This window comes from Furipterus horrens, unplaced genomic scaffold, assembly GCF_987537825.1.
Source record: "Furipterus horrens unplaced genomic scaffold, mFurHor1.1.pri manual_scaffold_2, whole genome shotgun sequence".
In the NCBI taxonomy this organism is placed as follows: Eukaryota; Metazoa; Chordata; class Mammalia; order Chiroptera; family Furipteridae; genus Furipterus; species Furipterus horrens.
The window spans coordinates 84,022,078-84,048,987 of record NW_028327172.1 but is presented as its reverse complement, the minus strand read 5'-3'; the positions used below and the strand labels follow the sequence as shown (position 1 = coordinate 84,048,987).

Genomic DNA, 26,910 nt, shown 5'->3' with positions numbered 1-26,910 from the left:
TAGGCTATTACACACCTAGGCCTATGGTACAGCCTATTGCTCCTAGGATACAAACCTGTACAACATGTTACTGTACAAAATAACAGGAGATTAAATCAAGCCCAAGAGAAAATAATATTGTACATTCAAGAAATACAGTAAGCACGATGTTTATGAGGCTGCTGCCAGCATATCATAGAATGCTGTTTAACAGCAAACATTTTTTTATAAGTAGAAAGAGTACACTCTAAAATAATTATGAAGAGTATATATTGTAATTACATAAACCAAGAACATAGTTGTTTATCATTATTAACTATTATGTACTATACATAATTGTATATCTTATACTTTTACAGGACTCAGCGCAGTAGGTTTATTTACATCAGCATCACCACAAACATGTGAGCAATGGGTTGTGCTATGATGTTACTAGGTGATAGAAAATTTTCAGCTCCTATTATAATCTTATGGGACCACCACCATATATGCAGTTCATCATTGACCAAAACATTGCTATGCAGCATGTAACTATACAGATAGTTAATAAGTACATGAAAATATCTTCAACAAAACAGCTATGGACCAAATTGTGTTCTTCTAAAGTTCATGTGACTATTTGGGGATAGGGCTTTTAGGAAGTAATTAACATTAAATAAGGTCATAAGGGCAAGGCCCTAAACCTTAATAAGATCAGTGGCCTTAGAAGAAAAGGAGATATCATATGGTATTTGTCTTTTGCTGCCTGGCTTATTCCATATGATATCACCTAATACAGGAAACTAATGAACAACACAAACAAATGAGCAAATTAGAACCAGAGGCGTGGAAACAAGGAACAGACTGACGGTGACTGGGGGGGAGGGGGAGGGGGAGAAGGAGAGAAAGAAAGGGAAAGGTCTAGTCAAGGAACTAGTATAAATGACCCATGGACATGGATAACGGGTGGAGATTGACTGTGGGAGATGGGGTGGGCAGGGTGGGGGGGAGCAATGGGGGAAAAAGTGGGACAGCTGTAATAGAAAAACAATAAATAATTTTTTAAAAAATAAAGAAGAAAAGAAAGAGAAAGATCTCTCTCTTTCCACCATGTGATGGCACAGTGATAAGGTGGTCATCTACAAGACAGGAAGAAAGCTCTAACCAGGAAAAAAATTGGCTAAAATTTTGATGTTGGGCTTCCTAACTCCAGAACTATGAGAAATAAATTTCTGTTGTTTAAGCCACCCAGTCTATGGTATTTGTTATGGCAGTACGAGTTGATAATAAGATTATTAATGATTAGGGAAATGCAAATCAAAACCACAATGAAAACCAACCACGTCACACTCATTAGGATGGCTACTATTTAAAAAGAAGAAGAAGAAAATAACATGTGTCAGTAAGATAGGAAGACCCTAAGCACTACTGATGGGAATGTAAAATGGTGCAGCTGTTATAGAAAACAATGTGGCAGTTCCTATAAAAATTATAAATAAAATTATCATGTGGTCATCAATTTCATTCCTTGGTATATATCCAGAAGAATTGAAAGCAGGGACTTGGATGGATATTTGTAAACCCATGTTCATAGCAGCATATTCACAACAGCCTAATGCATGGAGGTGTCCCAAGTGTGCGCCAACAGGTGAATAGATGAACAAAATATGGTATATACATACAATGTAATATTATTTAACCTTAAAAAGGAAAGATATTCTGACACATGCTTCAACATGAATAAACCTTGAGACATTTTGCTAAATGGCATAAGCCAGCCACAAAAGAACAAACACTATGTGATTCGACTTAATAAGGTACCTAGAGTACACTAATTTTTAGTGATAGAAAGTAAAGTAGTGATTGCCATGGGCTGGGGGAAAAGGAACAGGACATTAGTGTTTAATGGGCATAGAGTTTCAGTCTTGCAATATGAAAAGAGTTCTGGAGATGGCCCTGGCTGGTGTGGCTCAGTGGATTGAGTGCCAGCCTGCAAACCAAAGGGTCACTGGATCACTTCCCATTGAGGGCCTATGCCTGGGTTGCAGGCCATATCCCCAGTTGGGGGTGTACAAAAGGCAACCACACATTGATGTTTCTCTCCCTCTTTTTCTCCTCCCCGTCCCCTCTTTCTAAAAATAAGTAAATAAATAAAATCTTTAAAATTTTTTATTTAAAAGAAAGAGGTCTGGAGATAAATGGTGGCGATGGTTGCATAACAATGAGAATGTACTTAATACTATTAAACTGTACACTTCAAAGTGGTTAATATGGCAACTTTTATGTTATTTGTATTTTATCACAAATAAAAATAATTTATAAAATGAGCAAAGGACTTTAATAGATATTCTCCAAAGGAGATAGACAAATGACCAAAAGCACAGGAAAAAATACTCAACATCCTTCATAGTTAGGGAAATGCAAATCAAAACCACAATGAGATACCACTTCATCACACTAGAATGGCTAAAATTTAAAAAAGGCAGAAAATAACAAGTGTTCACAAGGATGCAAAGAGATTGGAGCCCTCATACATTACTAGTAGGACTATAAAATGGTGCAGTCACTTTGAAAAACAGTCTGATAGTTCCTCAAAATGTTAAACATACTTACCTTATAACCCATAAATTCTACTCTTAAGTATACAAGGGCTGTCCTGAAAAAGTCCAACCATTGTTAATATAACGAGAGTGGTTTGTGTGACCTAAGAGTCAAGGAGAGTGGACTGGAATGTGGATGCATGAACAATGATGATTTATTTCACTATACTAGTCAGTGGGGATGGTAAATGCTGTTGAGTGAGCATGTGTACTGTGTGGCCATCACATTCAAAATTACTGAGCAAGTAGAAAAATGAATCTGCATCAACTTTTGCATTAAGTTTGACCATTCCTCCACAGAATCTATGCAGATGATTCAGAAGTCTGCAACCATGGGCAACTGGTGACTAGCAGCTTCATTGGACAAAATGCCTGCTCATACATCACATCTGGTACAGACTTTTTTTGGCAAAACATCAAACCACCCAGATGACTCAGCCTATGTTTGGCATTCTGTGACTTCTGGCTTTTCCCCAAACTAAAATCACCTTTGAAAGGGAAGAGATTTCAGACTGCCAATGAGATTCAGGAAAATACAACGGGGCAGTTGATGGTGACTGGGAGAACTGTGTGAGATCCCAAGGTGCCTACTTTGAAAGGGACTGAGGTGTCATTGTCCTATGTACAATGTTTCTTGTATCCTGTATCTTCTTCAACAAATGTCTCTATTTTTCATATTATATGGCTGGATACCTTCTGGACAAACCTTGTATAACCAAGAGAATGAAAACGTAAGTTCACACACAAAAAAACCTCTACAGGAATGTTCATAGCAGCATTGTTCATCATAGTCAAAAAAAATGGGAATGACCCAAATGTCTATCAACTGATGAATCAATAAATATGTGGTATATGTATATAATAGAATAGTAGTCAGCAATAAAAAGTAATGAAATACTTATACATACTGCAACATGGATGAATCTTGAAGATATATGCTAAGGGATTTCAGGCAACATAGTGGTATAAACACATTACTCATATCCTCCCACAACCACATCAAAATTACAACTAAACTAAAGATCCATTATTGAAATCACCTGAAATCTAGATGAACAGAAGTCCTACAAATAAGGATATAAGGAAGAAGCCATGTGGAGATAGCTAGGAGGAACAGAGACACAGAATAGGCTGGTCCCACACCCATATATGGTGGGAAAATTGGGAAGGATAGCTTGGCTGCAAATGTTCCCCCCACCCCTGAGGAGTGAGGGATCCCGGTTTCAAACCAGCCCCACTCCTAGCACAGGGTTCCAGCTCCAGAAAGAGAAGTCCCTGTAACTTGTGGCAATAAAAAATGGCAAGGGTTGTGACTGAATGAGACAGAGGGCTTCTGGAGTCCCAGGCATTCCTTCTTAAAGGCCCTGCACATGGACTTATTCAGACTAATGTTCTCTGAGCTCCAGAATTGGGGAAGCAGCTGGAAAGGCACCAGGGACATATAGGGAGGAACGGAATTGTCCAGCATCAGGGCGAGAGCTGTGGGGGGATAAGGGGGGGCAGTGGCAGTTTTCTCCTGGACAGAAGTACTAGCATAGGCCACTGTTTCTTTGATGAGCCCTCTCCTCACAGAGCTGGCAGGTGGGTGCCATATCTGAGTTTCCATCAACCTGGCTCACACAGCTCACCCTACATCTATTATTCCCTGAGGCCCACCCTCAGCATTTGTGGGCCCACCCAAACTGTTTTCAGTGGCTCTTCCTTACAAAAGGCCTGTCTTGGCTCATGCTTCAGACTTCCCTAAAATCTCTCAAACGAGCAGCATCTGCTTTTGGCATGCCACATATTTCTTGCTAAGTAGCACCAGCCAAGTACCAGCAGAAGCTGGCCTTAATTCACGGCTTGGCCTTGCTGAGGCACCTTCAAACCCAGCTCAAGTAGCAGTCATCTGCATATTGCTTTGTAGTTCAGGCTGGGTGGCCCCAGGCAGGGCACAGCTGGTGACTGACTTCCTAGGAGGCTCCAGAGCCACCTCCACAAATGATACACTCAAGGGGTGAACTCAGTGGGCACCAGAGCCCTGCTGAAGTAAGTCCTGTTCCATGGGGTGGGCCTCTTCACAGCTGAAACTCCACAGTGGTGGTACCCAGTCCTTGTAGCTAATCAGCTTGGGGATAAATCCCTCCCAATAGCAATCAAGGCTCACTACAATAGAAGAGGGTACACAGCCCACACAGAGGGTGCACCTAGAGTGCCCAGTTTATGTGATTGGGGAGGTTCTGCCATGGGACCCTACAGAACACCTACTACATAAAGCCACTCTATAAAGCCTGGGAGACACAGAAGCTCTTCCTAATACATAGACACCAACACAAGGAGGTTGCAAAATGAGGAGACAAAGAAACATGACCCAAATGAAAGGACAGAACAAAATTCCAGGAAAAAAAAAAAACTCAACTAAATGGAGACAAGCAATTTACTAAATGCAGAGTTTAAAACCCTGGTTATAAGGAAGCTCAATGAATTTAAAAGAAGAGTAGATGAACTTAGTGAGAATATTAACACAGAGATAGGAAACATAAAAACAACTAGAAAACATAAAAAAAAAAAAAAAAAAAAAGAACCAGTCAGAGATGAAGAATACTTTAACTGAAAGTAAGAATACATTACAGGAAATCAACAGTGGAGTAGATGAAGTAGAAGATCAAATGAGAAATTTGGAAGATGAAAAAGCAAAAAACACCCAATCAGAACACCAAAAGGAAAAAATAATTTAAAAAATTGAGGATAGTATTAGGAGCCCTTGGGAAAACTTCAAGCATACCAACATTTGCATTGTAGAGGTGTCTGAAGGGGGAGAGAGCAATGAATTGAAAACCTATGTGAAAAAATAATGACAAAAAACTTCCTTAACCTAGTGATGAAAACAGACATACAGGTCCAGGAAGTGCAGAGAGTCCCAAACAAGATGAACCCAAAAGAGACCCACACCAAGATACATCGTAATTAAAAATGTCAAAGGCGAAAGATAAAGAGAAAATCTTAAAAGCAGCAATAGAAAAGTAGTTATCTACAAGAGGGCTCTTGTAAGACTGTCAGCTGATTCCTCAACAGAAATTTTGCATTCCAGAAGGGATTGGCAAGAAATGTTCAAAGTAAAGAAAATCAAGGACCTACAACCAAGATTACTCTACCCAGCAAAACTGTCATTTAGAATTAAAGGACAGATAAAGAATTTTCTAGACAAGAAAAGGCTAAAGGAGTTCATCACCTCTAAGCCAGCATTATAAGAAATGTTAAAGAATCCTCTTTAAGAGGAGAGGGGGGAGAGGGGTGGAAAAGGTGAAAAGATTGAGAAGTACAATTTGGTAGTTACATGACCTGGCAAGGTGGTTCAGCTGGTTGGAGCATCATCCCATACACCAAAAGGTTGTGAGTTTGATTTTCAGGCAGGGCACATACCCCAGGTTGCAGGTTTGATCCCCATTCTGGACATGTATGAGAGGAAACCAATCAATGTTTCTCTCTCACATCAATGTCTCTCTTTCTCTCTTTCTCTCTCTCTCTCTTTCTCTTTCTCTCTCTCTCTCCCTCTATCCCTTCCTCTTTCTCTCAAATCAATAAACATATTCTTGGGTGAAGATTTTTTAAAATGTTAAAAAAAATGAAATTGGTAGTTATAGAATAGTCATGGGGGTGTGAAGTACAGCATAGGGAACATAATTAATAATATTATAATAACTATGCATGGTGCCAGATGGGTACTAGACATCAGGGTGATAACCTAGTAAGTTATATAATGTTTATCACTGGCTTGTACACCTAAAACTGATAGAGTATTGTCGTCGGCAGCCGTCCGTCTCGAGAGACGATGGTGTAGCTTCTTAAGAGTCTATCTGCACCGCCGAGAATGGCTGTGCAGTCCAACTCGGGAGTGACACGGTATCTGTCTCCTCCCGTGTTGAATCGACATCTTGCGATGACGCTGGAGTGTCCTCTCCAGTGAAGCTGAAGCTACAGAGCCTGGGCAGGGTGATATGGAGGGTCTGCTGTTGCCCATGCAGCAGACCCCCCCTCTCTTCGCAGCTGAAGGATCCAAGGGAAAGACGGAGTCAATACAGCTTGGCTTCAGGTGCGCCGCAGGAGTTGCCGGTGTTGACTACAACGTCAAACCGCCTTAGGGACTCTGGCTCCGGATTTTCTGTCGGGGTTTACTCCCTTAGCCTTTCCCCTGAAGAGGTATGCCACAAGGCAGCGGAGGTTTTTTGGAGTCAGAGTTTTCCTTCTCTGATGTGCCCTGACTGGAAGATCGAACCAGCTGGTTCGATAGAGTATTGTATATCGACTATAATTTTTAAAAAATTTATGTAAAAAAAAAAAAGACATGCTAAGTGAAAAGAAGTCGCAAAATACCATTGATTATATGATTCAATTTATATGAAATGTCTAAGATAGGCAAAGTTATATAGACAGAAAGTAGATTAGTGTTTTGCCTATGCCTGATAGGAGTGAGGCATGGAGTGTGACTGCTAATGGTACATCAATTCTTTCTGAAGTGATAAAATATTCTGAACTTAGTGGTGAGGGTTATGTAACTCTGAATATACTAAAAACCACTAAATTGTTAATCTGCTAATTTTAAATTGTATTAATAAAGACAAAGGAAACCCTTTTAAAGACATTTCCAAGGAATTTGTAGTAAGAAGGCTGATACAAACTGTTAATGGAATCACCTTGCACTTATATTTTTCATTCCTTTCCATGTGCAAAAATTGCATCCTTGGAAGAAGAAAAAAAGAAATGAAAGATTCAAGATGAAGACATGTGAAATAAAATATGTAAAACATTTCCCCTGATGATTTAGGTTCAGAGCTAAGAAGCCATTTAAGTAACCTTTGTATTTCTGTAATATTCAGTACAATATCAAATTTTAACAAAAATAGAGTTTGAGGAATTGATGGCATGAAAGCAAATCACAACTCCATTTTCCTCCCAGAACAGAGTATATTAAATTAATTACCCAGTCAATTATCCAACCACATCAAAAATGTATCATTTTTGTGCAAAGGTCAAGACTACTGCTCTCTTCAATCCAAGTTGGGTGGTGGATAAAGAGATACCATTGATATTTAGTCTATTTGAATGGTTCGTCTGGAATTGTGCAATACACAGACTACACAGACATACACAGGAGGGCATCATTTGAAAGAGAAACAATAAACGTTTTAGATTAAAGTTCCCTCTTTTTGTAATCAAGAAAGCAAGTTGCTGATCAATAAGCATTTCTAGGTACCTGTAAAAAGAAGAAGGAACTTTGAGCAGCTGTGGAGTAGCCCTCCTTTAGTGGCTCCACAGGGCTGAGTCCAAGTGAACTTGCTCTACAGATTTTTGTGGACTTCAAATGAATGCTTGGGAAAGGTTGGTTTTAAAGTAGTGTACAAAGTGAAAAGACTGAATTCACAAGTATTTCCACAAGGAACAGCTTGGATGAGGGTCAGAGGGGACGTCCAGCCAAGATCAGAGATGCAGGGGGTTTACCAGTGGGAAAAAGACCTCTACTGAGAGCTCCAGGCAAGGTGACAACACTCCCTTCCAGGTTAGCAGCTGAGAGATCCTGAAATAAGCCAGGTCTCACCCATGAAAGCACAAAAAACTCAGTTCCAGGTTTGGTTGCAGTTAATGAGGGTTCCCCACAAAAAGGGGAAAAACAAGTCCAAATGCAGTTCATGTTACTGGGAGATATAGCTGTTAACTACTCTTTCACAAGAAATACACTTCTACATCAATGAAATGCCTTGACCAGTTTCTTTATCACTGCCATGCCAAGTCATGAATGTATCTCGCTGACTCAGTCATGTGGCTGGGAGAAGGTCTCTATATTTTAATAGTTTATTTTCACTTTATTTTTATTCAGTTGATTCTTATTAAGTGCCATGTTGAAGCTGTAGCTCATTTTTCTCTTTTTACCAATTGCTTTCCCATATTATATGCAATAATAGTATTAAGAATTTCTTTCCTAACAACTTATGGGAGTGTCTGGGAGGATTCGTCATTCAGCCCTAAAGAACACAACGTCAAAAAAGAGTTTGATGCAAAAGCTGAAATCTTTTTTTATTTTTTGTCAGAGGAAACAAGTTTCTCAATGCCAGCTGGTGAACATAATTGGTTCTCTAGTGGCATTATTCACGACTTTTCTCTCTGTGTATCTTTCTCTCTGTTTTTTCTTTAGCTACCTTCCATCTTGCTTGTTAAAAGTAAAGGATATTTCAGAGAATTGGAATTCATTAGTCTTCCTAACAGAGGGAGCCTATTTAGATCTAAATTGGTGGTTAGCAAATATAGAGATAATTCCCGCACATTCTTGTTTATCTTTCCCAGTTCTGAAGACTATAGAAACAGATGCCTCAACGTCTGGCTGGGAGGCTCTAGTCAATGTACTGGAATCCAAAGGTATCTGGGATTCCGAATTGACAAAAACTCAATAGAAACAAATGGAAACTTTTTACTGTTGAATAGATTATCTCTATAATCAGATTTCCCTAAGGTACTGATAATACCCAGAAATTCTAAGACAAGACTGTATAGTCTTTTATATAAATAAAACAAGAGGCAAAACATTAAAATGGAAGTGATGTGTAGTGATGAAAGCTGGGCTGGAAGCTCTCCACTCCAGACAAAAGTTTCCATCACTTAACACCGCCGGCAGATGCATCCAACAAGTTATTTATTCACATTGGGAGTGTGCTTGTCTGAGCAGAATCTGAATGATTTGATCAAGTCCTTCAACACTGGCCTTACCTTTGGAATGAACTTGAGATTTAACTCACCAGAATGTAATAAAGACTTTTGCAAAGCATATTAGACTAAGCCTCTCATAAAGACAACCCTAGAATTCATAGTTACATATTTTAATTAATTAATTAGTTTGTTAGACAAATATCTTTGAAGTAAGATATACCGTGTTGCATATTGGAAGAAATATGAGTAAGAAAGTCCTTTCCTCAAGTAGCTTATTAATAAATTAGGGTATGTGACATTTTAATAAATAACTATGTCCATTGAGAAATATATAGACTTCAGTGGATTTAAAGAAAGGAGACATTGTTCGTCAGCGTGGAGAATTGAGGGGAAATTACACTAGTAGCTGAGATTTAAAGGACTATAATATTTTGCAGATGGAGAATGAAAAGGCATTCAGTGGAGCAAACAGCAGAATGAGTGGCATACAAGAAGGAAACAACAAGGAGCTCATTTGCAATGAAGCATTGAGCACACATAGACAATAAAGTTAAGACAGTAGATAAGAATTAAAATAGAGTAATGGATTATAAGATATTTGCAGATGCCTCAGGAAAGTTTGCTATATCCAATAATATATGTCTCACATAGTCTAGTAAAAATTAGTATATTCTGCAATAGGAAAGAAAAACATGTCTTGAAAAAAATAATAGTGTTCTCCTTAATTACCACAAGGAATATGATTTTATTAATTTTTTTATTAAGGTAGGAAGAGTTAGGTAAAATTTTCAACTTGATATAGTTGTTCTAAGGGAAAATATTAATATAAAGACCTTACTCCTTTTCTATATTTATCTCCAAAAGGCCTCTAATGAAAAGTCTAAACAATATTACTTTATATTAATCAACTTGAAGTTAGAAAGTGGAAGGATGAAGAGAGACCTAAAGGTAGTGTTAATCCTTTACTCAAGGCTGACTATTCCTCTGCCCCAAGTTTTGATATGGTTCATATTATGTGTCTTTATTCAAATCATGCTTCTTCCATTCTGCTATGTCTGATAATAACTCACTGACAACTAAGTAGCAAGGACTAGTTTTCTTAAGTAGGTGAAGATATAGCCCCAGGAAATTGTCTCCAAAATTCTAGTTCAATATCCAATTAGAAAAGAGACTTGAAGGAGTTTTTTATTGGAGTTTTGTGTAAGAGTAGGTATTTGGAGTAGAGGTGGGTATTTCCTGGCATTTAATTGAACAATGTTTTCTGGGATCTCAGATCTAGTATTTTACTGGTGTGAGTGAGAAAACTAAAAGGGGGATTTTTTGTTGTTGTTGTTATTATTTAATATTTCTTGTTTACAAATAAATAATGATTAGGGATTTATTTAAGCTGAAGGAAAACTATTCTAACATAACTTGCATCAGACAAAAAATAATTTAAACCTTCTTATATCAATTATACTTTTAGTTTTAAATTATTTTTTGTCAATTTCAACGCCTAATTATTAATCAGAAAATCAGAGCCTATGATTCACAGGATAGCAGTAAGATACTAATATAGAAAAACACCTCCATTGGTTCCTCAAAAAATCAAAAATGGAACTGTCTTATGAGTCAGCAATCCTACTTCTAAGAATATATATGAAGAAACCCAGAACACTAATTTGAAAGAATATATGAGCCACTATGTTCATTTCAGCATTATTTACAACAGCCTAGATATGTAAGCAACCCAAGTGCCCATCAATAGACAATGAGTGATTGGACCTAGAGGGTAATTAGGCTAAGTGAAATGAGCCAGACAAAAAAAAACAAACAAACAAAAAAACATATGATTTCACTTATATGTGGAATCCAAAGAGCAAAATAAATGAACAAACAAAGAAACAGACTCATAGATACAGAGAACAGACTGATGGTTGCCTGAGGGGAGGTGGACTGTTGGCGAACTGGATGAAAAAGGTGAAGTGATTGAGAAGTACAAATTGGTGGTTATGGAATAGTCATGGTGATGAAAAGTACTGCACAGGGAATATAGTCATTAATACTGTAATAACTATGTATGGTGTCAGATGGGTGCTGGAAATATTGGGGGAACCTTTGTAGAATAGGTGCTTATCTAACCACTATGCTGTTACATTAGAAATTAATACAAAATAATATTAAATGTGAAGAATTATAATTGAAAAATAAGATTTAAATAAGAAAGAAAAACATTAAAATAAAAAAAATTATTTTAACTTAATTAAATTTAAATACATTAAAATAATAATATTGTTTTGTGGGGTATATTATGCATGTAAATGTAAAATTGAGGACAAAAATTAGTACAAAGGATGAGGAGCAGGTAAGTGAAATTTTACTGGTGTAAGATTCATACATTTTATGTGAAGTGTAATAAGTACATTATATTAATTGAATAGTGGATATGGAAACCCCTAAAACATTTTTTAAAAAAGCAATATAAAGATGAATGCTAATGGCCTTTAGAAAAACTAAAATCAAATTTAAAAAAATTTAATTTACCTATAATAGGATAGGATAATAGGAACAGAAGAACACAAAACAAAACTAAACAGATGGGCAACTAGAAAACAAATAACAAGATAGTATTGGTAAATGGACAAAACACTTCAATTAAAATGCTTAGATTAAGACTTCTGGCCAAGATGGAGGCATAGACAGACACGCTGTGTCTCTCTCCACAACTAAGAAGGAGTACAACTACCTCAAAACTAGAAACAACCAGAAGTACCAGAAAAACAAACTGCATGGAAGTCCAGCAAACAAAGATATAAAGAAGAAATACTCATCCAGACAGGTAGGAGGAGTGGAGCTGGGGCAGAGAGGATGCAGCTTGGTGGCGGCAGCAGCAGCGACAGTGGCAGGCCAGCGGAAAGTGCAGTCACACATTTTAAAAAGTCGGGAGGGACAGGGACGCCTTGGGAGTGTTCCCAGCCCCTCACTGGACCTCACAGCTCATGGTTCCAGTACTGGGGAAAATCATGCCTCATTGCTTCTGACCCTGCAGACCAGTGGGGGATGGGGTGGAAGAAGACACTGCTGGTCTCTCAGCAGGGTCTGCTTGTTTAAAGGGCCCCCACAGTTCTAGAACGTCCACAGACCCACTCACTCTTGGGAACGATGATCAGGGCAGCAGCTACAGGGGTGCTAGTATGCTGTGGAAGTGAAAGAGGTGCCTGGAAAAGGGGCGAGTGCTGGGCAGGCAGCATTGTTCCCTCTCAGACCCCTCCACCACATACAGCGCCACAATGTGTTGAAACAGGTCACCCTGTACTGATGAATCCCTAAGGCTCCACCCCTTACAACATAACAGGAGTGACAGCTCTACCTGGGATGCAGAGGCAAATGAACACAGGAGCCTGTCAGAATGAGGAGACAGAGAAGTATGGCCCAAAAGGAGGAATGGATCAAGGTTCCAGTGGGAGAACTAAGTGATGAGGAGATAGCCAACCTCTCAGATGAGGAGACAGACAACCTAACAGACACAGAATTCAAAACACTGGTGATAAAGATGCTCACAGGCTTGACAGATATGCTTGAGTATGGCAGATGCATAAGGGAAGAAGTGAAGGCTATGCTAAGTGAAACAAAGGAAAATCCACACAAAACCAATGGTGAAGGGAAGAAAACCGGGGTTCAAATCAATGATTTGGAACATAAGGAAGAAAAAAAGAGTCAACCAGTGCAGAATAAGGAAGCAAGAATTGAAAAAAATGAGAAAAACTTCCCAAATTTTGTGAAGGAGATGAACATACAGGTCCGGGAAGTACGGAGGGACCCGGGCGAGCTTGACCCAGATGGGACCACACCAGGATGCATCATAACTGAGATGCCAAAGGTGAAAGATAAAGACAAAGTCCTCAGGGCCTCAGGAGAGAGGCATAGAGTTGCCTACAGGGGGGTGCCTATAGGACTATCAGTTGATTCCTCAGAGGACACTTTGCAGGCAGGAAGGACTGGCAAGCAGTATTCAATGTGATGAAAGACAACCTGCAACCAGGACTACTCTCTCCAGCAAAGCTATCATTTGGAATGGAAAGGCAGATGAAGTGTTTCCCAGACAAGGTGAAGCTAAAGGAGTTCATCATCACCACGCCATTATTATATGAAATGTCAAAGGTACCTACTTAAGAAAAAGAAGATCAAAACTATGAACACTAAAATGACAACAAACTCACAACTATCAACAACTGAATCTAAAAATTAGAAACAAAATCCAACTAAGCAAACCAGAATAGGACCGGAATCATAGGCACGGGGATCATTTGGAGGGTTATCAGCTGGGAGGTGGAGGGGGAGAAATGGGGATGTGGTGCAGGGATTAAGAAGCATAATCAGTTGGTACAAAACAGACAGGGGAAAGTTAAGAATAATATAGGAAAGGGTGAAGCCAAAGAACTTATATGCACGACCAATGGACATGAACTAAAGGGGGTGGGATTGCTGGAGGGACGGGGGTACTGGGGGAGGGGAGCAAAGAGGAAAGAATTGGAACTACTGTAACAACATAATCAATAAAATATACTTTTTAAAAAATGCTTAGATTGACTGGTTTAAAAAGTAATACCCTAGACTACTGCTCACCAGCAAAAAGGAATGAACTATTGATACACACAACAGCTTTGAAGAACATGAAGGGAATTTTATTGAATAAAAACTCAGTCTCAAATATTACATATGGAATGGTTCCATTTATATAATAGTCTTGAAAATACAATTATAAAGATGGAGAAGAGATTATTGACTGGTTGCCAATAATTAAGGATAGGAAGGAGAAAGGGTTGTAGCTGGAAAGGAATAGAACCAGGAATCCCTATGGTGATGATAGTATAGCTTGACATGGTGGTGGTGGTGGTTACACAAAGCTACACATATGATAAAATTACATAGAAGCACACACACAAATTTGAATACATGTAAAACTGGAGAAAACTGAATGAGCTCTGTGAATTATACCAATGTTATTTTTCTAGTATTGATACTGTACTATATTAATATAAGATGTTAATAGTGTGAGACATTGGGTGAAGGTGCAAAGAATCTCCCTGTAAATTTATTTATAACTTCCTGTAAATTTATAATTATTTGAAAAAAATTGGAAAAAATCAAGACCCACCTACATGCTGTCTCCAAGAAATGACTTCAAATACCTCACAGGAAGATTGAAAATAAAAGAATGGCAATATATATGCCATGTGAAAAGGTAGAAAAACTTCAAGAAAAAAGAATATTACCAGCAATGAAGAGGGGCATTTCATAGTGATAAAAGAATCTGTTCATCAAGAATACATGATGTACCTAAGAACAGAGTTGAGAAACAGACAAATCACAAATATAGTTAGGGATTTTAACGCTCCTCACTATAAAATTAATGAAACAACAAAAATATAAAAGAGCAGATTTTGACAATGCTATCAAACACAGTTATCAAATTGATATTTATAGAACAGTATATCCTTTTATTCAGCACTGTATTGGAGGTTCAAGTCATTGCAATAGGCAATAAAAGGACATAAAGGTATAAAGAATGGAAATAAAGAAGTAAAACTGTCTTTATTCACAGGCAACATGATCTTCTACACAGAAAATCTGAAAGAATCTACAAAAAAAAAAAAAAAACAAGAGCCTCTGAAACTAATAAGAGATGGTAGAATCACAGGATTCAAGACCAATGTGTACAAATCAATTGCATTTCTGTGTGCTAGCCACACATAGAGATTCTATGTAAGTTTCTGGTTATACCAGCATCAAAAATGTAAAATGCTTAGGGATAAATTTAACCAAATATGAGTAAAACACTGAAAACTACACAATATTATTAGGAGAAATTAAAGAACTAAACAAATGGAAAGATACACTGTATTCACAGATTGAAAGACTATTAAGATGTCAATTCTCCTCAAATTGATCTATAGATTTAATGTAATCCCAATAGAAATTCCATCAGATTTTTCCTACTAGAAACTGATAAATTGATTCCAAATTTTATATAGAAATGCAAAGGATCTAGAAGAGTAAAAAAAATTGAAATAGAAGAACAAGTTTGGAAGACACACTATCAGATTTCAAGAGTTCTATAATACTACAGTAATTGAGACAGTGTACTGGTGTAAGGAGGAACATATTGAACAGCTGGACAGAATACAATCCAGAAATAGACCCACAGTATTTATAAATAACTCTTGCAACTCCATAAAATAATAAACAACCCTATTTTAAATGGGTAAATGATTTTAACATTTGTTAAAATGTTATCCAAAAGATACACAGTTGGCAAGTTAGCTCACAAAAAGATGTTCAGTATTATTAGTCTGTAGTAAAATAAAAGTTAGAAACCACAGTGAACCACCACCACAAATCTACTAGAATGGTCAGAATTTTAAAAGATTGACAATATCAAATGCTGGTGATCATGTGGAGGAACTGAAACTTTAATACATTGAAGGTCGACCTCAAAATGATGTCACTTTGGAAAACAGTTTGCAGTCCTTTATAAAGTTAAACATGGAACTCAGCAATTCCACATCTAAGTATTTATCCTCAAGAAGTGTAAACATATGCAAATGTTTAAAGTGGCTATACCCTGGCTGGTTTGGCTCAGTGGATTGAGCGTCGGCCTGCGAGCTAAGTGTCGCTGGTTCAATCTTCCAGTCAGGGCACATCAGAGAAGGAAAACTCTGATTCCAAAAAACCTCCGCTGCCTTGCGGCATACCTCTTCAGGGGAAAGGCTAAGGGAGTAAACCCCGACAGAAAATCCGGAGCCGGAGTCCCTAAGGCGGTTTGACGTTGTAGTCAACACCGGCAACTCCTGCGGCGCACCTGAAGCCAAGCTGTATTGACTCCGTCTTTCCCTTGGGCCCTTCAGCTGCGAAGAGAGGGGGGGTCTGCTGCATGGGCAACAGCAGACCCTCCATATCACCCTGCCCAGGCTCTGTAGCTTCAGCTCCACTGGAGAGGAACTCCAGCGTCATCACAAGATGTCGATTCAACACGGGAGGAGACAGATACCGTGTCACTCCCAAGTTGGACTGCACAGCCATTCTCGGCGGTGCAGATAGACTCTTAAGAAGCTACACCATCGTTTCTCGAGACGGACGGCTGCCGACGACGACGAAAGTGGCTGTATTCATAATAGATACAAAGCGGCAACAACTCACATATCCAACAACTGTTAAAATAGATAAACAAATTGCAGTACATCCATACAGTGGAATACCACCAAAGATAGAAGCAACAACACAGTATGGATGAATTCCAACAGCATTATGCTAAGTGAAAGAAGCCAAAAATGAAGGGCAAAATACTATATGATTTCCTTTATACAGCACTCTGGAAAGGTGATACTATAATAAGAAAAATAAGTACAGTGGCTTCCAGGGACTGAGGATAAGAGGAAGAGATTTGCTTAAGAAAGAAGAATTTCATTTTGTTTAATTTTTACCTCAATTTTAAAATGTTTCAAAATTTTGTAAGATGCAGCAAAAGCAGTGCTTAGAGGGAAATTTACAACTTGAAATGTTAATTTAGAAAAGAAAAAAGATTATAATCAATAATGTAAGTTTCTACTTTAAAAAATAGATAAATAAAAATTAAATGTAAAGTAAGAAAAGAAAAAATAAAATATGAGCAGATATCAGTGAAATAAAAGAACAAACAAGAGAAAAATTCAAAAACCAAATTTGATTTTATAAAAACAATTTAAAAAATTGATAAATCTTTGGCAGTATTGGCCAAGGGAAAATAAGAGAGAACACAAATTACTGATATTAGAAATATAAAAAACAATATCACTAGAAATCCTATGGGACTTCCAGCCAAGATGGAGGCATAGGTAGACACGCTGCACCTCCCTCTTGACTAAGAAGGAATTTACAACAACCTCAAAACTAAAAAACCCCAGAAGATCAAGAGAATCAAATTACATGGAAGTTCAACAAACAAAGAAATAAAGAAGAAATACTCAGCCAGAGAGGCAGAAGGGGTGGAACCAGGACAGAGACAATGGCGTGGCATGGTGGCAGCAGTTGGTGGCGGTGGCAGCAGCACAGGGGCTGTAGCTGTGGTGGAAAATGTACTCATAAATGTTAAACCTGGGAAGTGATCCCAGCCCCAGAAAAGACCATGCAGCCCACAGTTCCAGCACTGGGTAAAATAGAGCCATATTACTTCTGACTGTGAAAACCGGTGGGGGGTGGAGTGAAGGAAGAAATTGCTGGTCTCTCAAGGAACTCAGCTTGTTTAGTACAAGAAGTGGGAGAAGTGTCTGGAAAAAGGGCGAGTGCAGGGCAAGAGGCATTGTTCCCTCTTACACCCCTCCCCTGCATACAGTGCCACAATGTGGTGAAATTGGTTGCCAGTACTGATGAATACCTAAAGCTCCACCCTTTACAACATAACACTTGCGCCAACTCTACCTAAGACTCAGAGGCATATATAGAAGACTGTCAAGTTGAGGAGACAGAGAAGTATAAACCAAAAGGGGGGGGCAATCACAGTTCCAGTGGGAGAACTAAGCGATAAGGAGATAGCCAACCTAACAGATACGGAGTTCAAAACACTGGTGATAATGATGCTCACAGACTTGACAGACAAGACTGAGCATGACAAATGCAGAAGGGAAGAAGTAAAAGCTATGCTAAATGAAATGAGGGAAAACCCACATGAAACTGGTGGTAAAGGAAAGGAAACCAGGATTCAAATGAACAATTTGGAACATAATGAAGAAATAAAGAGTACAGAAGGAGGAAACAAGAATGGGAAAAAAAATGAGGAACCTGTGGGACAACTTTAAATGTGCCAACTTCCGAATCATAGTGGTAACAGAGGCAGAAGAGGAAGAGCAAAAAATTGAAAGCTTATGTGAAAAACTAAAGAAGGAAAACTTCCCTAATTCGAAGAAGAAAATAGGCATACAAGTCTAGGACGTACAGAGTCCCAAACAAGCTAGACCCAAGGAGGCCCACACCAAGACACATCATAATTAAAATGCCAAAGCTTAAAGATAAAGAGAGAATCTCAAAAGCAGCAAGAGAAAAAATGAGAGTTACCTAAAAGGGGGTTCCTATAAGATTATCAGCTGATTTCTCAAAAGAAACTGCAGGTGAGAAAAGACTGGCAAGAAGTATTCAAAGTGATGAAAAGCAAGGGCCTACAACCAAGACGACTCTATCCAGCAAAGCTGTCATTTAGAATGAAAGGGCAGATGAAGTGCTTCCCAGATAAGGTCAAGCTAAAGGAGTACATCATCACCAAGCCATTGTTACATGAAATGTTAAATGGACTTATTTAAGAAAAAGAAAATCAGAACTATGAACATTAAAATGACAACAAAATCACAACTATCAACAAGTAAATCTAAAAAATAAAAGCAAAACCAAAAACAAACTAAGCAGACAACCAAAGTGGGAAAAGAATCATAGGTATGGGGAGCATTTGGAGGGGTATCAGCTGGGAGGGGGAAGGGGGAGTAATGGGGAAATGGTGCAGGGATTAAGAAGCATAATTGGTAGGCACAAAATAGAATGGAAGATGTTAAGAAGAGTACAGGAAAGGGTAAAATCAAATAACTTATATGCACAACCCATGGAGATGAACTAAGAGGGGATGGGATTGCTCGACAGAGGATGGGTGCTAGGCAGAAGGGAGCCAGGGGCAAAGAGCTTGAGACCACTGTAACAGTATAATCAATAAAATATACTTTAAAATATAATAACAACAAATAACTAGAAAATAAAAGTATAAGTAAAAAATTTAAAGTAATATTTATAATGACATTTAAAATACTTTGAGATAAATGTAATAGGAATATGTGTAAAATCTCTACATTAAGGTTACAAAACACTGCTGAAAGCCCAAATAAATGGGAAGACATACCATGTTCAAGAATTAGAAAACTCAATATTTTTAAGCTGCCAATTCTCCCCTAAGTATTTCTGTAGATCCCACATTATTTGAAAAAAACTCCAAGCAAGTTTTGAAAAAAATAGAAATGGACAACGGCTCTCTCTTTCTCTCTGGAGCATGCCGATGTCTTTCCCCTTTCCATCCCAGGATCCTCTCTGCCTTTCTTTCTCTTCTTTTGCCTCTGTAACTCATTTCTTAAGCCTACACAGCCCAACTGGCTCACCTTTACTACCTCTCTGTGTCTTTCTAAATAAACTTTCTCTTATTAAAAAATAAAAAAACAAATAAATAAAACTAGAAATGGACTTATGAAGAGCCCTAGCTGGTCTCCGAACCAAAATGTTGCCAGTTCAATTCCCAGTCAGGGCACATGCCTGGGCTGTGGGCCAGGCCAGGTCCCCAGTTCAGGGCACGCAAGAGGCAACCAATCTTTCTCATATATCGGTTTCTCACCCTCCCTTCCCCACTCTCTAAAAACAAAAAAGTAAAAAAATATTTTAAAAAAACGTATGAAGAAATACTAAGCCCATAAAATAGCTAAGTTATTTAAAATGAAGAACAAAGCCCAAGGACTTATACTACATGATTTCAAAAGAAATAAAGCAACACTTATCAGTTAATTTAATTTTCAACCAAGGCACCAAAGCAATTCAATGGGGAGAGAAAAGCCTTTTTTAAAAAAGTGAACAAACAAACAAATAAACAAAAAACCAAAAACAACAAAAACCTTGACATGCCATCACAAAAATTAATTCTGAACTAAAAACTATAAATCTTCTAACATAAAATACTAGAAATATTTTTGTGAACTTGAATGGCAAAAGTTTCTTAGTACCCAGAAAGTACTAATGATAAATGAAGAATTGATAAAAATAGACTTCACTAAATTTAGAACTTCCTGTTCATCATATGACCAGTTAAAAGATGAGTAGACAAGCTACAGACTGGGAATAAATATTCACAATACAGATCTGAAAAAAGACTTGTGTATAAGCAACTCCTATAAATCTATAATAAAATGACCAACAGCCTTATTTTTAAAAAACGAAAGAAAATACTTAAATAGCTATTTCACAAAGAAGTAGCCAATAAGCACATGAAAAAGAGCCCCAAATCATTAGCCATCAAGAAAATGTAATGTAAAACCACAATAATATAGCACTACACTCTTACCAGAATGGCTAAAAGTTACAAGTCTGATAATAGCAAATGCTGATGAGGATGTGGAACAATGGGCACTCACAGAGCTGACTGGTGGGAGTATAAAATTACAACCACCATGTAAGTCAGTCTGGCAGTTTCTTAGTTATTCCATTTCTAGGTTTTACTTAAAGGAAATGAAAACATATGTACACAAAAAAACTTGGGCAGGAATATTCATACCAGTTTTATTAATAATATCCTAAAATTGGAAACAACCCAAATGCTTATCAACAGTATAATGCGTAAACAAATCATGGTATAGTCATATCAAAATACTACTTATCAATAAAAAAGAGAAACTACTGACTCACTCAACAACATGAGTGAACTCAGAAACATTATACTAAACGAAAGATCCAAATACCAAAGAGGACATAAAATAAAATTTCATTCATATAATGTTCTAGAAATGGCAAAAATAATCTATGATGAAAGAAATCAGAACAGTGGTTGTATCTATGGATGGAGGGGATGGGGACTGACTGGAAAGGAAATGAAGAATCCTGCTGGTGTTATGAAAATATCTGATATACTGATAGGTATGAATTATATGGATGCACACAGTTATTAAACCTCATCTATGCATTTTAATATATGCATCTTATACCTCAGTTAGAAAAAATAGTTTTGAGAAGTACATTGAAAAAACAATCATTAAACTACTTTAACAAAACAAGCTGAGGAAAGTCTGCTTATAATAGAAATCAATGTGTGGTGCCAGATGGGTACTAGCCTTATAGGGGAGAACACTTTTTAAGGTACATAAATGCCTAATCACTATGTTGTACACTTGAAACTAGTATAATATTGTATGTCAACTGTATTGAAACATAAATTAAAATTAGAGAAGTCAAAATAAATTTGGAATCTATTATTGCTATTGAAGATTTTGTAATTAAGAAAAATGAAGAGGAAGCAGGGATAGTCACTGGCGCCATTTATTGAGGGCTTACTAAGACCTTGCTGTTCCTGGCTGGTTTGGCTCAGAGGACTGAGCGTCGGCCTGCGAGCTAAGTGTCGCTGGTTCGATCTTCCAGTCAGGGCACATCAGAGAAGGAAAACTCTGATTCCAAAAAACCTCCGCTGCCTTGTGGCATACCTCTTCAGGGGAAAGGCTAAGGGAGTAAACCCCGACAGAAAATCCGGAGCCGGAGTCCCTAAGGCGGTTTGACGTTGTAGTCAACACCGGCAACTCCTGCGGCGCACCTGAAGCCAAGCTGTATCGACTCCGTCTTTCCCTTGGACCCTTCAGCTGCAAAGAGAGGGGGGGTCTGCTGCATGGGCAACAGCAGACCCTCCATATCACCCTGCCCAGGCTCTGTAGCTAGCTTCAGCTTCACTGGAGAGGACACTCCAGCGTCATCGCAAGATGTCGATTTAACATGGGAGGAGACAGATACCGTGTCACTCCCGAGTCGGACTGCACAGCCATTCTCGGCAGTGCAGATAGACTCTTAAGAAGCTACACTATCGTCTCTCGAGACGGACGGCTGCCGACGACTAAGACCTTGCTAACTGCCTCACATGAATTATTCTCAGTTAATCTCCACAACAACCCATTTTTCAGATATAGTAGAGAAAACATGATTTGGTAAACAAATCTTCCCCCACACCATCCTTAGCAAAAACCTTAGGTATAAGGCCCTTTATAGACACAATACCATGACAATTTTTTCTCTTTTTAAATTTTCAGGCAATAACTGGCAGATGTCTTCTCAAATCTACTATCTCTAAGAAATGTGAACCATAGGGAAAAAATGACTATTTCCATTTTTTGTTTCAGCAATACTCATAAAATGTGCACCAGAATTCTTGAAACATCTTAATTCTGTGAAATTCATATTACTAGACTATCTTCCCCTTACAATATCAGTTGGGGGCTAGAAAGCATGATTTGCCTAATAAATATTCTACCTCCTGCTCACTGCTAAAATGAGCCTAGCACAATTCCCCTACCATCTCAGCTAGAATCTCAAGAATGAAACTACTCCTAAGCTCCTGTGTAAACAGCAGGCAGTGCTAAAAAAGGGTAAGATGGTCCTTACCACATCCAGTACAGCACGGACAGATACGTCCAGGTATACAGTGGTGGTCTCCATCCAGTTGTGAACAGGCCTCACTTCCTTGTGATATTTCTGTAATAGCTGCTTGAAGAGATGATACAGAGCAGAATTCCTGGGATGAGGTATGTCTATGGCTAGAATTCCTGGAAAAGGAAACTATCATTGTGAAGATGAAAATAAGAGGAACTTAGCATCTTCAAAAGATTTCGGACTATTCCAGATTCAGTGGCTCACCCCAATCTGCTTAAGTTCACAACCAGATAGCAAGTTTTTTGGCAGTTTTAAATAACTGATGTAAATAAGCTGGTGACACAAGTGCCCAACAGAGAAATCTCATTGCAAAGATAAATTAATCAACCCCATCTCCAAGGATGCCAAACTACAGCCATGATTTTATTTTTGCAGCAACCATGTGTCTTAAAGACAGAATCCTTTCTTTGTTCCTGTATTATATCCTCCTGGTACACAAAGAAACCTTCTTATCAACTTTCCCTTTGGATTTTTTTTTCCATTTGTAATTCAACAGTTAAATAGAAAACCCAGGCAAAAACATAGACAAACCAATGAAGCCAAAGATCTGTGTGGATTTCTAAATAATGGGATTAACGAGATTCTAATTCTTACTTTTCTCCTCAAAAAAAAAAAAAAAAAAAAAAGTTTTCTCACTTGGTCTGCATTTAAATAAAATGAACTTGTCAGAAAATGAGATCTTTGTTTTGGGAAAATTCTCTTTGGTTCCAGGGAACAACCATTTCCTATAAGCCAGGAATCTTGATTTGTAGAGGAGCAGTGAAGGTGTTGAGGGAGGAGAAGGGAGGGGAAAAGAAGCAAGAGAAATGAGCATCAACAATTGGAAGTGACAAATTTGTGAGGGTTTTCTCTGAATTGCAAAAAGATATTTTGTTCACAAGCTTTGCCAGCCCTTGGGGAATTGAAAGCTTCGCAAAGTCATTGGACTGAAGCAAATTGCACACCTCCTGCCACAGTCCGTGAGTGAAATCTATCTGTGGTGTCCTGCATGTGAATTCGTCTGGGTTTGATGGTTATTTTGATGAGCTGTTGCAGGTATGAAGGATCCAGCAGGAAACTGTAAATGAGATATCTTCTCCCTGTGCAACAATCCTGTTTATACCCATTTCTTTATGAATGATGTCATGTCACTGGCTGCCACAGGCAGCCATTTCTATGATTTATCAATGTCATTGTGACCAAAATGCTAACAACAACGCTGATGATGCAATTCCAGACTCATTGTGGGCAGTCGAATATTCACTTTCATTACCATCAGAACTGGGAGACTAATGAGAATATTAATTTCCTAACTGTTCACCAGAGAAGATGCCTAAAGTGGCATCAGCTATTCAGGCATGCGAGACTATGATGGTGGCTTGCATCAGGCATCATTTTTAGGGTGTTTTGTGAACTGCGATTGTCAAAAATGTGCTGTGAATCTCTCTACCTAAGATCACTTCTTGCTGGCATTCCCTAGGGGTGAGAAGTCAGAAGCACAAAGCAAAGCTTGTCTGGTGCTTTTTCTGCAACTTTGCTTTGGGCAACTTCACTTTTACTTCGCTTGGAAGCTCCCAATTCAAGTCCCAGTTGGGGAAATACTGAAATTGCATGTTTCAATACAGGAAACTGCCTCAGAGAGAGTTAAAACATAATTCTGAGAAATGAACGTGTGTTCCCTACACCCTCTGCTCATAAAGTCTCAGATTCCCCTCTTACTATCTTTTCTAGGAAAACAATCAATAGGTCCCCTATGGATAAACACATATTTCCTAGAACATGTCAAGGTCTTTGAGTAAAAACAGAAAGCTCTGGAAGGTAGAACTAGGAACAAAAGAGAAGCAAGCAATGGTAGGAGAAAAATACGAAGCAAAAGGAAGTGTGCTTAAGTAAACTATAAGGAGAAAAGAGTTCTTTGCTTAAAATGGGATGAAATAATAAATTACATTTCTACTATGAATGCAAATTTGCCTGAGGAAAAAGATCTATTACAGAAGAGAGATTAAAGATTTAAGTGACCATTAATTAGCAGTAAATTATGCCCCTTGAAAGCTAATGTGACATTCACACAAGCACTAAATGACTCACAGCTAAGTGATGTTTCAACAGACACTGATGGAAGCTATCAACAGACCCAGGGAAAATTCCTCACTGGCACTGCCTCTTAATAATCAGCTTCAAATAATTCACTTGTAAGATTTCTGGAAAGTAGAATGAGTTAGGAACTGAGATATGAAACACTTTTAGGTGGAGATTTTTTTAAAGATAAAAATGGAATTATTACTTTGTTTTCCTTATTTGAATGAGTTTCTCTTCACACACCTATCTTATAATATTCTGTGCACTTTGATTAAAAGAGCTTGTCTGGCTTTAGTGAGTATACTATCTTTAGGATTATGAGAGTTATACATACATCTGAGAGGTTACAAGGAAATAGAGGTTTAAGCATGTAGTGCTACTGAACACCTAACAGTGATTGAAAATTTGCCATATGTCAGGCAATAGTCTAAAAGCCCTCTGCATGAATTAACTCATTTAACTTTTACAACAGCCTATGAGATAGATAGTCTATGGTCTTATGAGTCACTATTATTACAGGCGAAGGACTATAGACTTAATGAGGTTAATATCAACTAAGGTCATACAGCTTGCAAGAAAAGAGGCTGAAATTTATACAGGACTGATCTGTGACCTGGCTCCCTAAAAATATTAGGAACAGCAGCAGGTAACCTTGCCAAAGAAAGATAGACACATTGCTTGCTGTACATTATTGGGCAGAATTAGCCCATTGCTATTTTCTGTGTATGTGTGTTTTCAAGTCGATAGTACACATATATTATATTTGCATTGCACCTTACAATTTCACCATGCTATCTTAATTGATCTTCATGAATGTACAAAATGTATAGTTAACCCAGGTAAAATTTCAAAGGGTAGGTTTTTTTTTTCTGCAACAAATGTACCCAATGCAATTTATCTTCAAGCACAGATTAGTAGACAGTTAAAACACCTTTTTTTGCCACATTTAGAATAAAAATCAAGCATAATACAAAACATTAGAAAAAGACATATTTAAGAAGAACTTCCTCTGTTTTCTTACCTTCATTTATCTATTTTATCTTAGTTTAATGTTCACAATTATTTTCTGCTAAGAAACCCGCTTGGCATTTAATGAAATTTCCTCTGTTTTCATTTTTATAATTAAGATAGGCTTTTTATCCTTTATGTTCAATACTCAGGATTTTTATATTTTAATGATAAGTGGTTATTTTTTTCTTCATTCAATAAAATTTTTAGTCTCTCTGATTATTTCTAGTCTCTTGACTGCCAAATTCCTTCCTCATTTCCATAATTGACTCACTTGACTTCCAGCTATATTTTAAAACATGGGCATTCAGATATGGGCTCTAGGAGAACCCTCAAGAAAGGAGGATATTGGGAAATGCCAGCATAAAGATAAATTCTTGATTTGTGTAGGTTTTCTAAGTATCAATTGTATCTTAGCTGAAATGCTTCAATTCAGTAGAGTTAATACTGGTAACATGGAAGCTTAGATCCAAAAATTTAGGAAAAATATATTAGCTTCTAAGTATTTTTAAGAGGAATTGTACATGCAAAACATGCAATTTAACATGCCTTTAGAGACATATTCACCTACATAGACTTTGTGGCCTAACATAAAGCCCCTAATACCAAAATAGTATTCAGATATCTCTAGCCATGATGTACCTAAGGAACTCTTTCTCTGGATTACTAAAAGCTTATGATGAAGTCAAGACTTTTTGTTGTTGTTGTTAATAAAAGTATACAATTCAGACACAAAAGCAAATCTGAAAAAGTATGCTCATACTCTCCATGTCAATCATAGCAAAGAGAGTGATTCCTAGAGAAGCAGAGATTTAGCAAACAATGAGAATATTTCAGAGCCTATTTTCAGTTATGTGTAAAAGTCCTCACTGTGTGACCCTGTATGTGTGTGTCTGTTGTTGTGGAAGCAAAGTCACAACAAATCAGCGGTCTCCTTGTAGCTTCACGGGACTGACATTTTACAGATGAATGTACATGAGCACGCACGAAGAGTTAGTCACATACAGCACAGTGTAGGAAAGTAGTATCTCTGGTTTCTGACAGTTAATATTCAACACCTAGTTAAATCATTCAGAAAACTCACCTGAGGCTGCCACCAGGATGAAGGGCCATAGAGGAGCCATCACACTTGCCAATGTTTCTGGATAAAGAGGAGAAACGCAAACTTGCCTATTAGATGGAATGCCACTCAATTTTTCCTAAAAGGGCTTCTCTGCACTTGGTGGTTCTCTGTTTGCCAGTTTATGCTGTCCTTGCTAGTGCTATTTTGTGAGCACTAAATGGAAAACTAAGGCAATGCCAGCACTACAGAAATGTATTGGAATTGGTACCATCTCCATGTCCCTGGATCTGCATTTGGTTCTGCCTCAGGGACAGATCATGGCCA

General features: G+C 37.9%; 1 protein-coding gene across 1 annotated transcript in view; it reads right to left on the bottom strand.

Annotated features, from left to right (window-relative positions):
- Positions 1-26,653, bottom strand: part of HTR3B (5-hydroxytryptamine receptor 3B) — a 41,048-nt gene extending 14,395 nt beyond the window's left edge. The window contains exons 1-2 of the mRNA XM_090267344.1: positions 26,608-26,653; positions 22,410-22,570 (exon numbers count right to left, since the gene is read on the bottom strand). Of these exons, the coding sequence (XP_090123470.1) occupies positions 22,410-22,570; positions 26,608-26,647 (201 nt within the window). The 5' untranslated portion in view covers positions 26,648-26,653. The remainder of the gene's footprint in view (positions 1-22,409; positions 22,571-26,607) is intronic.
- Positions 26,654-26,910: the final 257 nt, after the last annotated feature.